The sequence below is a fragment of the Rhynchophorus ferrugineus genome, unplaced genomic scaffold (assembly GCF_030347505.1).
Source record: "Rhynchophorus ferrugineus isolate W39M unplaced genomic scaffold, kcgeb_rfMv2 rfM6, whole genome shotgun sequence".
Taxonomy (NCBI): Eukaryota; Metazoa; Arthropoda; class Insecta; order Coleoptera; family Curculionidae; genus Rhynchophorus; species Rhynchophorus ferrugineus.
This window is the reverse complement of record NW_027472585.1, coordinates 43,480,591-43,495,712: the sequence shown is the minus strand read 5'-3', so window position 1 is coordinate 43,495,712 and position 15,122 is coordinate 43,480,591. Positions and strand designations below refer to the sequence as shown.

Genomic DNA, 15,122 nt, shown 5'->3' with positions numbered 1-15,122 from the left:
GTTTTACAATAAGTGAAACCAAGAAGCGCAAGATATTTTGTCGTCTTTACACATCTGATCTAAATAGTTAAAGACTGTGAATTAGTTGTGTTTGATTTCACATCGGAGTGTCATTGATTAATAAGATATATTTAAAATTTGAATGCACTGTATTATTATGTAATATAGTTGGTGTTAAGGCGTAACATAGTTAAAGTACTGCGGGCTACTGTTGAGATAGTAGCGGGTTCAAATCCTACTGGGGAATGGATATACTTTATGTTTGTGATTGTAATTGTAAATGTCTTTAAATGCAACAGTCAAAAATCTGCCAACGAATAACCACCCCAGTCACGCCAGTAACCAGGCTGAGTAAGACCAGATGCCATCTGGGATGGTCTCTAAGTTGGTCACTGGCCAGTCAGTAGGCTTAATGCCGATGACGGTGGTTCACAGTCCACGTTAAACTGTAGGTCCAGTCCGGATAAACTCCCGCTGGTGAAAAGGGATCTGGTGAGTACGTGAGGAGGTTTGAGTCGCCGACAATCGAAGAAGTGCCGATTGTTATAGTTGAAGAAAATTTTCGAGATATATAGGTGAATGATATTTACCAGTAATATATATATATATATATATATATTTATATATAATAATTCGTGTTTCTTAAAATATCAATATCAAAATATCAATCTAAACATCACTATGTTTGTGATGCACCATGTTTGGTCTTCAATTTAAATGTATTATCCAGAATATTATGTTAGATTATTTACTATAATAATTCATGAGAATAAAACTACAGTGAACATAACCTGAAAATATTTCATTATAAGATTTTCAAAGTGATATAACCGAAATATGAGTGCCTTAAACTAATCCCTAATTATTAGATCGAATTTTTTATTTGTGTTGTCTTGTTATCGTCGTTACTTGTTACAACATGAATGAATAGTGGACAATTGCATAGACGTAGATGCCATTGGTGGTCATCACAAGTTATCATTAAACTTTAAGTGATTTAAATTCACAGTAATTCAAAATAGACTAAATAGGGAATATACGGGCGAGTGTATATTGCAAAAAATGTAGTTGAGATTATATGCGATTGCCTTCTTGTTATTACCAAAGTTTGGAAGAGGATATTTGGAAATAGAAACTCAATATAGCCGGCTTGGTGGCAATAGGACGGTCCTCCTACTGCTGCAATAGCCGCGGGTTCGAATCCTGCCGGAGCATGATGGAATTTTATGTTTGTGATTGTTTAAAATTTGTGATTGTCCTAGGCAATAGTATAAAATCCGACAAGGAAAATGATCCCAGTCATGCCAGTAACCAGGCTGGGTAAGATCGGATGTTTTTTGGGATGATTTATAAATCGGTCGCTCGCCAGTCAGTAGGCTAATGCCGAGGACCGTGATTTGGAGCTCACGTTAAACTGTAGGTCTAGTCCAGATAAACCCATAGTTGGTAAAAGGAGACTTTAAAAATATGTAAAAAAAAAGAAACTCAAAATAATTTAAAATCATTTTAATTTAATAATTCTTTTAAAATTTTGTTGTAAAAAATTAAAGGATAGATCTGAAAAAAATTTAGCGCTTTAGTTATATTTCAGTTACGATTAGAACCATTAATTTTTCCTTTTCTTGATTCAAAATCCAACTTTTAAAACTACGAAGATAACAAAAAAAAAAGAAAACAAAAACTATTAATGTCAACAGAAGTTCTCGATCCACCGAACGCCATTTAATATTCCACTATCGTTTCTTGCATTTTTATAGACCATTCCGTTGTTAAAATCCCGTTATCACAACTGTCTAAACTGTAAAATTAATAACTCAGACATTTCAATGTGATTTTATGATTTCCATGATTCTCCCCGGGAGATGATTAATATCCATTGTGATGGAGAATCGTTAAAAAATTACGAGACCATTATTACATCCCGAGAAATCTCTATAATTCCTTAGAATTTAGTTAATGGAAGTGGAAATTGTAAAAAATCTTTCATAAATTTATCGTAATTAAGTTTGCCCGGTTTTGGCGCAGATTTATGTACAGTGGCGTAACTTACCTACATTTTATTTTCTTCCGTTAATAAGCCCGTGAAAAAATGTTTAAAGCTAGTCTTACATCTCAAGCTAGCCGTAATATTTATTTTGCTTTAATTAATATACAAATTACAAAATATTATCTTGTACCTAATGTAATTAGATTCGTATATTTGAAATATAAAATACAAAACACAATGAGGCATTTGGTTACGTAAGAAGAATAGAACTAATAATAGGCCAATTACAATGTCCCCGGTCTACCTTAGTAAAACAAATTTTTTGGCAAAATTAGTTTTTTTTAATCAACATAATTCCCTTCAAGGGTGATACACTGTTTAGAGCGACCTAGAGGGACTTTTCGATACCATTTTTGTAGTACGTTTTGTCCTTTGCTTCAAAATAGGCCTCAGTTTCGTCATTCGACAAAAATTTCTTCCCAGTGAGCATTGTTTTGAGATACGAGAACATTAAGTAGTCGCTAGAGGGCAGATTTGGAAAATACGGTGGACGAAGAAAGAATCCGAAGCCCAATGCATGGATTTTTGACACGGTACATTGTCTTGGTGAAGCAGCACTTCCTTTTACTTCAAATGCGGCTGTTTTTCGGTGATTTCGTCCTTCAAACGCTCTAATAACAGGATGTAATAGTCGCTGTTGATGGTCCTTCCTTTTTAAAGGTAGACAATGAAAATTATTCCATGCGCATCCCAAAATACAGATGCCATAATCTAGCCAGCCGACTGTTACGTTTTTCCATGCTTTGGAGTGGGTTCATCGTGTGCAGTTCACTCGGATGACTCTCGAATGAACTTCGGAGTGAAATGATGAAGCCACATTTCACCCGTTATCACACATCGACGCAAAAACTCGAGTTTATTTTGCTTGATCATCTTTAAACACTGCTCCGAATCATCAACTCGTAGTTGTTTTGGTCAAAAGTGAGCTCGTGCGGCACCCACTTTGCACAGAGCTTTCTCACACCCAAATATTCATGAATAATATGATGTACACGTTCAGTTGAGATCTTTACAGTGTCTGCTATTTCATTCAATTTCAATTTACGGTTATTCAAAATTATTTTGTAGATTTTTTTAATGTTTTCGTCGGTAAGAACTTTTTGTGGGCGTCCACTGCGTTCACCGTCTTCGATGCTCATTTCACCATGTCTAAACTTAGGATACCAATCCTTGATGGTTGATTTTCCTGGGGAAGTGTCCGGAAACTCGGCATCGAGCCAAGTTTTTGCTTCAACTGTATTTTCTCCCTTCAAAAAGCAATATTTTATCAATAAGTAAAATTTCTTTTTATCAAATTTTTCACTATAAAAACGTTGATTAACCCAAAATGATTTAATTATAGTAGGGCCATCTATATGTGAAGTCGGGGACCTGTTACAGCCCGGCCTATTAATCTGCAAACGTTGAATTGTCTTTCATGAACACTAGGTTTTTAAATGTACTATCTGATACACAGCTTCTTTTTATGAGAATAAATAAAACTTGTCAAAGAAAACAATTTTTCTACAGGTATTGTTCAGCACAGTGTTTAATTTCTGCTTTTTTAGCTTACTAACTATAACTCCATTTTTGATGTCTCTAGTTGAGTACTGTCCTTGTTAATAAAAACAATAAAATCACCATCTTCTTTACTAGTATTGCTATTTCAGTTCCTGTCAGGCATTATTTCATGTTTCTTGTAATTTGCCATTGCCAATCTAAATGAATTTTGTAAATAATTCTCCTAGCATGACGCCAATATGGCTCTATTTATTTCAAGTTAAAGTTTTAAAAAATTACCAAATCTTTTCTTTAGCTTCCCTGTAGTTGTGAACTTATTGCATCTTTGCAGTAAAATGTCCTGAATTGCATTCGAGCAGTCAATCTAATCTGGTTCCTGTAGATACTAAAGTAGACAGAAATACGTCATAGTAACAATTATTGCCCAATCTAATGACAAATTCGTACTAATAAACTTAATTAATAAACAGAAGTTTCGTTAACATAAGCGTTTAAAAATAAAAATAAAATTAATAATTCGATGTACAGCAGAGATGGAGTATTGTAAACTTAAAATTTACATATTTAGCGCTCATTATTTTGGTTACAAAAGCTATCGTGCGTTATTTTTCTCTAAAGCGCAGTTAAAAATAATATCCCTAAATGTATGTATATTCGAATTTATTTTGAAGACACAATTATTTCAAATACTAACTAAAAATAATTCACATACTACCTGATTAATAGTAAATTATCCATAAATCAAAATCATCTGTTAAAGAGTATGATTGTAATTTATATATTCGTATATTGAACTTCTTATTTAAACTTATTATTAAAAATGTACTCCTGAGTTTTATGTAGGATATAGAGAATTAAATATTTTTTTGATATAACATTTGCAAGATGGTTTGTGAAGACTTACCTGACTCAAAGGAGATTTCACTCAGAAGGATCCATTTGTCAGCAAAATACAATCTTAGTTTGATAAACCTGCAAAAGAATAACATGTGTTCAAAGAGTAAATAATTGGTACGACTTTTTTATTGTCTTGTTTGCAAGTGTTTCTAGAAATTATTTATAAATTTTTAGTTATATTTTTGGTGGAAAATAAAAATTATTCATAAATAATTTTCGTGGGGTTTTGTGAACATACGTTGTACATATAGGCCCTTAAATTAAATAATGTTTTCAATTCTTGAATAATTTTTGTTCACTGCCTTTTCCAAGAATTTTTCCTGAAAATATACGATGTTTTGTTTGATTTAATATATTATGTTGGAATATTTAACAACGTTTATGAGTTGTGCAGGACTTCACTTGCTTTTAATATAAAATATAATCTTTTTCTTAAGTGGAAGTAACCCTTAACACTACTCTGTTTTCATGAGGGCATTCTAGAAATAAATATGGATTTGTTGATAATGATGTAATAAATATGTATGAATAAACAATAAAACAGGCTTGTTTCTAAAGTAATAAAATAAAACAATTATCTCTTTCTTTCCCTCTCCCAAAGAAAGTTCGAAAATATATTTGTACATCTCCGTCTCAGTTATGACACTGCCTAAAAAATAGTAAGAGCAATTTGAATGAAACAGAAATACACTCATTACTTTTATTATATTGTGTCATTGTTACTTTCCGGATATTAAAATACGATTAAATATATTTGGGACCATTATTCCATTCCTTTTTTTCATACTGCGACTAAAAAGGATTTGAAATTAACTAATTTTGAATTAACTTTATCATTTAAATAACATTTATGATTAATAATATTAACTATATCATTTAAATTCAAACAATTATCTTAGTCCTTTTTTTCCAAATATAGTATTGGAAGGAATTCGTACATCTCCATCTATTGTCTCTAAATAGAACAATAGTGGAAGTGTGTATTTGATATAGCATAATAATTACTATTTTCAGCAGACATTTTTTTTTACTATCGACTAGTTCAACTATTTTGTGACTATCGACTCTATCGACTATTTTCAGTCGCTAATTTTTTTATTATCGACTAGTTCAACTATTTTGTGACTATCGACTCTATCGACTATTTTCAGTCGCTGATTTTTTTACTATCGACTAGTTCAACTATTTTGAGGCTATCGACTGTATCGAGTATTTTCAGTGGCTAGTTTTTTTACTATCGATTAGTTCAACTATTTTGTGACTATCGACTGCATCGCCTATTTTCAGTCGATAGTATTTTTACTATCGACTAGTTCAACTATTTTGTGACTATCGGGTGTATCGACTATTTTCAGTCGATAGTTTTTCACTATCGACTAGTTCAACTATTATCTGACTATCGACTGTATCGACTATTTTCAGTCGATAGTTTTTTTACTATCGACTAGTTCAACTATTTTGTGACTATCGACTCTATCGACTATTTTCAGTCGCTGATTTTTTTACTATCGACTAGTTCAACTATTTGGTGACTATCGACTGTATCGACTATTTTCAGTCGATATTTTTTTACTATCGACTAGTTCAACTATTTTGTGACTATCGACTCTATCGACTATTTTCAGTCGATATTTTTTTTACTATAGACTAGTTCAACTATTTTGTGACTATCGACTCTATCGACTATTTTCAATCGCTAGTTTTTTACTATCGACTAGTTCAACTATTTGGTGACTATCGACTGTATCGAGTATTTTCAGTCGATATTTTTTTACTATCGATTAGTTCAACTATTTTGTGACTATCGACTCTATCGACTATTTTAAATCGCTAGTTTTTTTAATATCGACTAGTTCAAGTATTTTGTGACTATCGACTGTATCGGCTATTTTCAGTCGATAGTTTTTTAAATATCGACTATTTCAACTATTTTGTGACTATTGAGTGAATCGACTATTTTCAGCCGCTAGTTTTTTTACTATCGACTATTTCAACTATTTTGTGACTATTGAGTGTATCGACTATTTTCAGTCGCTAGTTTTTTATTATTGACTAGTTCAACTATTTTCTGATTATCGACTGCATCGGCTATTTTCAGTCGATAGTTTTTTTACTATCGACTAATTCAAGTATTTTGTGACTATCGATTCTGTCGACTATTTTCAATCGCTAGTTTTTTACTATCGACTAGTTCACCTATTTGGTGACTATCGACTGTATCGAGTATTTTCAGTCGATAGTTTTTTTACTATCGATTAGTTCAACTATTTTGTGACTATCGACTCTATCGACTATTTTAAATCGCTAGTTTTTTTAATATCGACTATTTCAAGTATTTTGTGACTATCGACTGTATCGGCTATTTTCAGTCGATAGTTTTTTTACTATCGATTAGTTCAACTATTTTGTGACTATCGACTCTATCGACTATTTTAAATCGCTAGTTTTTTTAATATCGACTATTTCAACTATTTTGTGACTATTGAGTGTATCGACTATTTTCAGTCGCTAGTTTTTTACTATCGACTAGTTCAACTATTTTCTGATTATCGACACTATCTACTGTATCGACTATTTTCAGTCGATAGTTCTCAAAGCTACTTATTAGTGTTAATTTTCTAGATTACTATAATGGATAATTAAAAACATTAAGAGAATCGACAGAGAAAGGTGTTACCAAGCGTTTTTTATATACGACGCTTACATTATGACCGCAAACTTGGCGTAAATCAACGCTTACCTAGCTGGCCGTCCTTTCAGTATTATACTGACATTACGTGCAGATTCTCGACTGTGGTCCGGTGCAATCGTCGCCTTGATTGGGTCCGGCTGATATCTGTTTCCATCCAAACTAAACCAAACTTCGGCTTGACCAAATACCTGAAACAAAGTGAAGATCATATTACCAGGAAACTTTACTTTGTAACATCCCGAAGCTTTGAACTCAAAGTATCACATCAAAGATGGGCTTATGTTACGCCGGAAGCTAGTTATACGTTCGAAAATGATTTAATTTGTTTAAAAGACATATTGAAATATATCGATTAGTAGCTGACCCGACAGATATTGTCCTACCTGAGGTAAAACATAGCGTGCTTTTTGATACAGGACATTGTTAGTTTTGTTTTCTGGTGCGTACATCAATAATGTTTGTTTTCTAAACTCTTGTACATTTTATAACTTATAGCCCATATGAGATCATATTTAATGAGATCATTGTGAAAAAAATCATATTTATAATTTTTTTATATATATTTTAGTCTCCTTTTTACCAACGAGGGTTTGTCTGGCCAGTCAGTAGGCATTAAGCCCAGGAGACATCCGGTCTTACCCAGCCTGGTTACTGGTGTGGGATCAATTTTCTTGTCGGATTTTGCACTCTTGCCTAAGGAAAATCACAAATGTTAAACAATAACGAACATACATTTACTACCATGCCCCAGGAGGTTTCGAACCCGCGACTATCGCATCAGTAGGAGGACCGTCCCTGTGTACCACTGTGCCAACCAAGCGGGCATTGTCTGTAATTACTAAGAAAGGAATAATCTCAACTTTCTAGTAAATCCAATAATAAGGTCTTGAATATTAATTACATGTTTGGCTTTGTATTGGTTATCGGTCATGTTAGTAACAATGCTTCGACCTTCGGCCTTGACTGGCATTAACAATCAATCCTTTGAATTTATTCTTTAGATTAGTTGCTCATCAAAGCCATTCCTCCATAAAATAGTTACTATTATCGGGATTAAATCCTGACAGCCTGACTGATTTTATTTCCACGTCATACTCATTGTTTACACTGATTCAGTTAGGTCTAGTTGCTGTCCTGACAGATAAACAGCTAAGTCGACTCGGATCTTACCATTTTTCAAGCGGGTGGTCCATCCACTCTTCTTGCTCTGCCACAACTTATGTGAATACAGTGATTCTTATCTAATTCATTGTTATTCTTCATTTTTACAATGTCAGCAAAATTGTTTTTGTTTTCCAAAAGCTCGCTTTATTCTCACTACAAACACTTGGTTAAAATAAAACGGCAAAAGAATGACAAAAATAATGGTTTATTGGTCTAATTGGGGTAGTTTATCTAATTAATTAATTAAAATTAATTTTAGCTGCTGTCCTGGTAAGATGACAAGATAAGTTTTAACACAGACAGATTTGGCACTGTTACAACTTATGTCATCACTTTATTCCAACCACACAGACTTGGTTGGGTAATAATACCACTTTTGATATTGGAAATGAAAATAAAAAGATCATATTTGTTTAAATATATTTTTTTTTCTAGAAAAAAACACTGGTTTATTGGCTCGACAGACAAGACAAGACTATGTGTTAGTTCATTACTTCGATTGATGCCCTGCCCTTCCTAATTTTCAATAATGAAAAAACTTTCCGATTCTTATCCGGAATATCAGGAATAGTTTCGCAGTTTCAATATAATTAACGATTAATATTTTAAGGACAACCCCGGAATTAATTAGTTCGCTATTTGACTAATTAATTAATAATATTTTGGGCTGGTTCGAAATACGGGGAAGTGACTTAGATGTGTTATCTTGAGGAATAGTTCGGGAACAAGCGGAACTGTAACTATAAGGGATCTGATTCATATAAATTAAATACCTGTCTTGTGCTTACGGTATAATATCTAGAAAACCAATGTTAGAAAGTTCGTTTGCCGGAATATACTGAAAGGAATTTGATGTGGTATTTCCGCGCTGGATGTATATTTGATAATATCTCGTGATTATTGTTCAAGCTAATAATTAACTATTTGACTGGATATTTCGTAATATCTGACAACACTGTGTGATACAATTTTTCTAAAATAAATAAGATTACGTTTCTTGAATTCCATATTTCATTTATAAAGTCATTGTCTAATATGTCACGCTCCTTAGTAAATACTGTGAATGCTATTTACGCCTAAAACCTTTATTACTCCACATTGGCAGCCGATATCCTTCCATACTTATTGCATTATCAGTAATTTGAAAATCATGAAACTAATTTTAGACCTAATCAAATACGAATAATACAACTGGAAAGTTTGTCCGACTTAAAAGTTGTTGCTGTATTGCTTTACAAAATATTGTTGTTTGCTCTGTTTGTGGAACAGTAGAGACACCAAAAAGTACCATGAAATTAAAGATTTTCCAAAAAATACTGATTTAGTTTGTGGTAAATCAAATGTTAAATATGAACCTCTTATAGTTACATATAAAATTTGGTTTAATGAAAAATTTTTTCAAGGCCATGTATAAAAATGGTAAGGCATTATGTGTTTTCAAATACGGATAAGAAAACTTGTAAAAACAATGAATTCGATGAAAAGCTTACCCCGAAAGAGTTAGGCAATCTTAAAGCCGAAAATGCCGAGTTTTTAATGAATGACTTGTTACGAATATTATATGTAATAAAATAATAATATATAATAAAACGAGGAAGACAGAATATATCTAAAAATTGATTTACATTTTTTTTCAATGAAGTATCCATAGTTGTAAAGGAGAGTATCGAATTTTTGGTTGTAAAATAAAATATCGATATTAAAAAACTAGGGCTCTTAAAGCAGCTTGGTACTAAAAATCCTAATAAAGAATTTGCTAAAAGTAAAGGCAGAAAAGAAATTAATAAATTGATGATATTAAATTAAATAAAATTCGTTTAAAATGCCTAATTATTTGAACTACTAATTTCTATAAATATTCTGGGCTATTCATCATTCCATTTCATTTTCACATTCATCTATTTTTGCAATAATTAAGGCTATTTGGAGTTATTGATAAACAAAATAGTTTAGAGTTGAATTAGCTTCAGAAGAAAATATTTGGAATTAGTTTGAACTGTTGCCAAGAACATATACCTCAACATTTTCAGTTTTTCAGTTCAATAAAGGAAACAATTATAAAAACAATTAATAGTTTATAACAAATATATATTATTGTTATTTCAAATGTAATGGAGGGAGATGTCACTAAATAGTTTATTATTTGTTAAAGTACTTGATTGAAAAATGTAGCCATATTTAACATTAATATCATGATATTTAGGAGATTCATGGTAGTGTTAGACTGTTTTAAAGTTGTGATAATTACTTAATTTTGCTCAGTTAATATTAAGAATAAAATCAATTGAATAATAAAATTGATGAATAAAGTTAATATTAAGAAATCAATCAAAGGGGTGATAGTTATTTACTGTTATTGTTATACACCTAGTCTAGTACTGGTACAATATGTACTGCTACAACTTGTTACAAGCAATTGCAGTATGCTATTGCAAATGATTGTATTTAAATTGTATTTAAAGAAAAAAATATAATAACTATACAGATATATATACTTGTTTATAAACTTTTATCTTTTAGATCACTTCCTGTGATCTTAATTCACGTTTTTTCCACCAAAGTCTGGTATGATCACAAACGTATGTGAGGTTAAAAAGTATTTATCGTTCATTAAATAGTCTGGGTGTATTTTGTCCTCAACTGTAAACTGATTGCCGTATCGTAAATAAATGGCTTCATTTGTAAAACAATATTGAAGAGAAACATGTAGAATTTGTCTTGATTGCTTGCTTACAGATGTTAGACTGTAACAGTGTTCATGTCTGGAAGTCATCCAAAAGAACCATCCACATGAACTCTCTTGAGGGAGAAACAAAAGATGCTGCAGCTTGGCCGATTATTTCTTCTTCTGTGTTTACTGATTCTCATATACTGGCTCGAACCACTGTATTGATCTTTTACTGTATAATGACTTAATTAAGAAAACATTTCTACAAGATTTTTTTATTAAAAAGTTAATTCAGACTAAAATATAATGTTCGAAACATTACCAATCAACGTCGTCTCGAAATCCTTATTTCTATTTCTCCATTTCCCACCTTCCCTTAATGGACACCATAATTTTCATGTAACTCATTAAGCATCCCCACCGACTGCCATTAACCGACGTTCTTTGATCACTTCTACTCGTTCTCCTATAGTAACAATAGCGAACCCCTCGACTGGTCCAACGTTACTTGTCGTGTAATGTGAATAGCGCGCGTCAGCACGCCGAATATTTCTTTCGGCCTAAATCTAAGCAAGCGAATTTGTATTCCCTTAATTTTCATCGGAATGTTGTTAAAGTCGTTCTGAAATTATTTCCATAAGACGTAACTTTATTTAGCTTTTTTTGGGAAATATATTATTCAGAAATCAGGTGAAAATTTTTGATATGGTTACTAAACAAGGGCTCTGAAAAATATGGTTTAAGCTAGAATAATTCTACGGAAAATTCAAATATAGAGACTTTGTTTATTAATAAACTCTAGAGACTCTATCTGATACTAGAACAACCGTAATTCCTCGTACAATGATAGAGTGTCTGAATGGAAAGTTGTCCCACTATAGTACCGAAACTTCGGCCAATTGCTTGAATGGTGATGGAGGTGGTAATATACTCTTCACTATCTGCTCTGAAATCATAAGTGCTCAATTATGTTGAAGTTGAAGTGGCGACAATTCTTGCCACTGAAGATATTTAATGAAATTATGATGCTCCTCAAGTCAAGACTGAACATTTCTGGCTGTAGGAGACATTTGAATATGTGACATAATCATTTTGGTACATGGCAATTTTTGGCAGCAATGCATTAACCATTATAATAATAATTTCATCACTGAGGATGTCTAAATATTAATTAGCAGTAATTCGGCCGGTGATATATATCGCAGGACCAGCTCTATAGCAGGATATTACCGCCCATACTACATTCTTACAATCATCATGTGTTCTGGTTTTATTCTGGTTGCATCATCTTTTTTGCAGCTTAGAGCTGGCTATGGTTATTTAAGTTAGTTCTTCGGTTCACTAGAAGGTTCTCTTGTTACTCTGTAAGCGGTAGTTGTATGTTGCCTGGTCACAATCCTTTTCAATGTTCGTTGATCTCCTTTAATTTACCTTGGTTTTTGAAAATTATCTATTTTCGCTGATGATGTTACACTATATATTTTGTGTATGTTAACGTTACTGTGGATATTGTCGCTCATGAATCGTTAAACAATCCAGTTATTTTAATCACAGACGCATCCGATAACTGAGAATAAACGATATGACCTATCTCTCTGAATCTGAGAGATGACATATTTCAGCGACAATATACTGAAATATGGTCTACAAGAACACGCTGTATTATTGACAAGGAATTAGTGTTGCAACATGTAAAAATATATACAGGTCAACTGAAAAGTCCCCGACCTACCATGGCAAAATTATTTTATTGTATTCAACATAATTCCTTTCAAGGGTGTTCACTGACTATAGCGACCCTCCAACTTTTCGGTACCATTTTTGCAGTACGATTGGTACTTTGCTTCAAAAAGGTCTCAGTTTCCGCGATCACCTTTTCATTCGGCGAAAATTTCTTCCCAGTGAGCATTCTTTTGAGATCTGAGAACAGGAAATAGTCGCTGGCGGCGAGATCTGGAGAATACGGTAGATGAGAAAGCAATTCGAAGCCGAATTCATAGATTTGTCATCGTTTTCACTGACTTGTGACACGGTGCACTGTATCGCTTGAATTTCTCTTGAATTGAATTGAATTTTGTTACTAACCTGTTTACAGGGGACAGATAAAATATTATGAATCCTAAGCAATTTATTACATCTTGTTGCAATATTATTGTAAATAAGGCAATGTGTATGTGGGATGTTTGGAGATATAGCGGATATGATTTAAAACATGCCGGCGGCAGGCGGTAGTTCGGAGATTGTCAATCATAGCTGATGTTCCGGATCTAGAAAGAGGTAAACTCCATAGTTGAAACTCTAAGAAGATGAAAAATGGTGAAAGGAGGAGAAGGATAATGATCTGACAGCAAATTTGAGCGTAAGATTACTGAAGAGACTATACAGGCTGATGGATGGAGAAAAATTGAAAACGCTTCTAAAAACTTAGATTGATTTAAGATTAGTGAAGGCAGCATTAGAAAAAAGCGAACAGCCATAGTCGAACTTGGGTAGTATGTCGGTTGGTAGATTTTAAGGATTGTATCTTGGTCAATATCATCATCAATATGCCGCTTTTACTAGGATTCTTCAAGTCGTTGAGACATAGTCTACAAGAAGTGGGCAGATGTAGATTTGGAAACCGGTACAGTTAGATAATCGAGAGAGGACACTCTGTAAAAGTATCTACGCGTATTTGAGAGAGTAAGTAAAAGTTTTTCGATATTTCGTACCTTATCGGTCCTTCATTCGTTCACGTAACTCCCCATCTACGATTGTCGGTAGCTACGAGCTCGATTTTTCCCATTCTTCGCCCAATAATTAAAAAAGGCAATGATTACCCGAAACACCATCCAATTTTAATCAGCCATTATGAAAAACCCACTCGGCAGAAAGCAAATATCGTCCGCACTCATCAAATATTTAATTAAACTCCTCGGCTCCAGTGCTCGGCAGTCGGACAAAAATAAATACTACTTTATTATCTGTACAAATTATTTAGTTTTGTGCTGCCGCCCGTTCTGTTTGGTTTTTGAGGAGCCGTGGGGAAGGAGGGGGCGGGGGTAGAGGGTGCCGGAGAAATTTTCAGGACGCTTAATTTCCAAAAGAAATTGGATTATGACTCATTATAATTTGGAGGCGGGGGTTTCTGTCGGCGGGCGTCGTTCGAATGCGAATGTCGGCGCGTTGTAAATGGATGCGCGCAGATATTTTGCCATAATCTGCTTTAACGCTTGAATCTGGTTGAGAAGCAAACGAGCAAAAATTGTATAAAATCATACTTCCTAATATTTTAAATAAAAACCTGAAATATATATAGTTATTTATAAGTTTTTTATAACTATTTCAAGATTAGAATATTTCGTGGCCTATAAGTTAGTTTTAATTTATAGGCCACGAATTATCTATTATAAGATGGCGTTTAGTCTTCAATATCAGAAGACAACTTCCATTCTATAGATCATTTTGAAGCTTTGAACGATGCCTTGGTCTAGTGGCATTTGCGGGCAAATACATTATTTTTGTGTTTATTAGATTAGGAATATGTGCTAACAGGTCAATTTAAAAGTCCCTGACCTACCATAGTAAAACACATTTTTTGGCAAAATTGAGGGTGATACACTGATTATAGCGACCGTCCAACTTTTCGATACCATTTTTGTAGTACGGTTTGTCATTTGCTTCAAAATAGGCCCCAATTTCGTCTATCACCTCTTCATTCGACGAACATTTCTTCCCAGCTAGCATTCTTTTGAGATCTGCGAACAGGAAATAGTTGCTGGGGGCCAGATCTGGAAAAGACTGTGGATGAGGAAGCAATTTGAAGCCCAATTCATGAATTTTGACAGGGTGCATTGTCTTGGTGAAGGAGCACTTTCTTTTTCTTCAAATGCGGCTGTTTCTCTGCGATTTCGTCCTTCAAGCGGTCCAATAACGCTATTTAGTAGTCGCTGGTGATGGTCCTTTCTTTGTCAAGGTAGTCAATTACAATTATTCCATGCAAATCCCAAAATACAGAAGTTATAAACTTGCCAGCCGACTGTTACGTTTTCCGACGATTTGGAGGGGCTTTATTGTGTGCAGTCCACTCGGATGACTGTCGATTAGGCTTTGGACTGAAATGATGGAGCTATGTTTCATCCATTGTCACATATCGACGCAAAAAACAGAGTTTA

General features: G+C 33.4%; 1 protein-coding gene across 1 annotated transcript in view; it reads right to left on the bottom strand.

The window, feature by feature from the left end:
• LOC143197969 (discoidin domain-containing receptor 2) overlaps positions 1-15,122 on the bottom strand; it is a 623,414-nt gene that overhangs the window by 129,650 nt on the left and 478,642 nt on the right. The window contains exons 8-9 of the mRNA XM_076406850.1: positions 7,185-7,324; positions 4,452-4,519 (exon numbers count right to left, since the gene is read on the bottom strand). Of these exons, the coding sequence (XP_076262965.1) occupies positions 4,452-4,519; positions 7,185-7,324 (208 nt within the window). The remainder of the gene's footprint in view (positions 1-4,451; positions 4,520-7,184; positions 7,325-15,122) is intronic.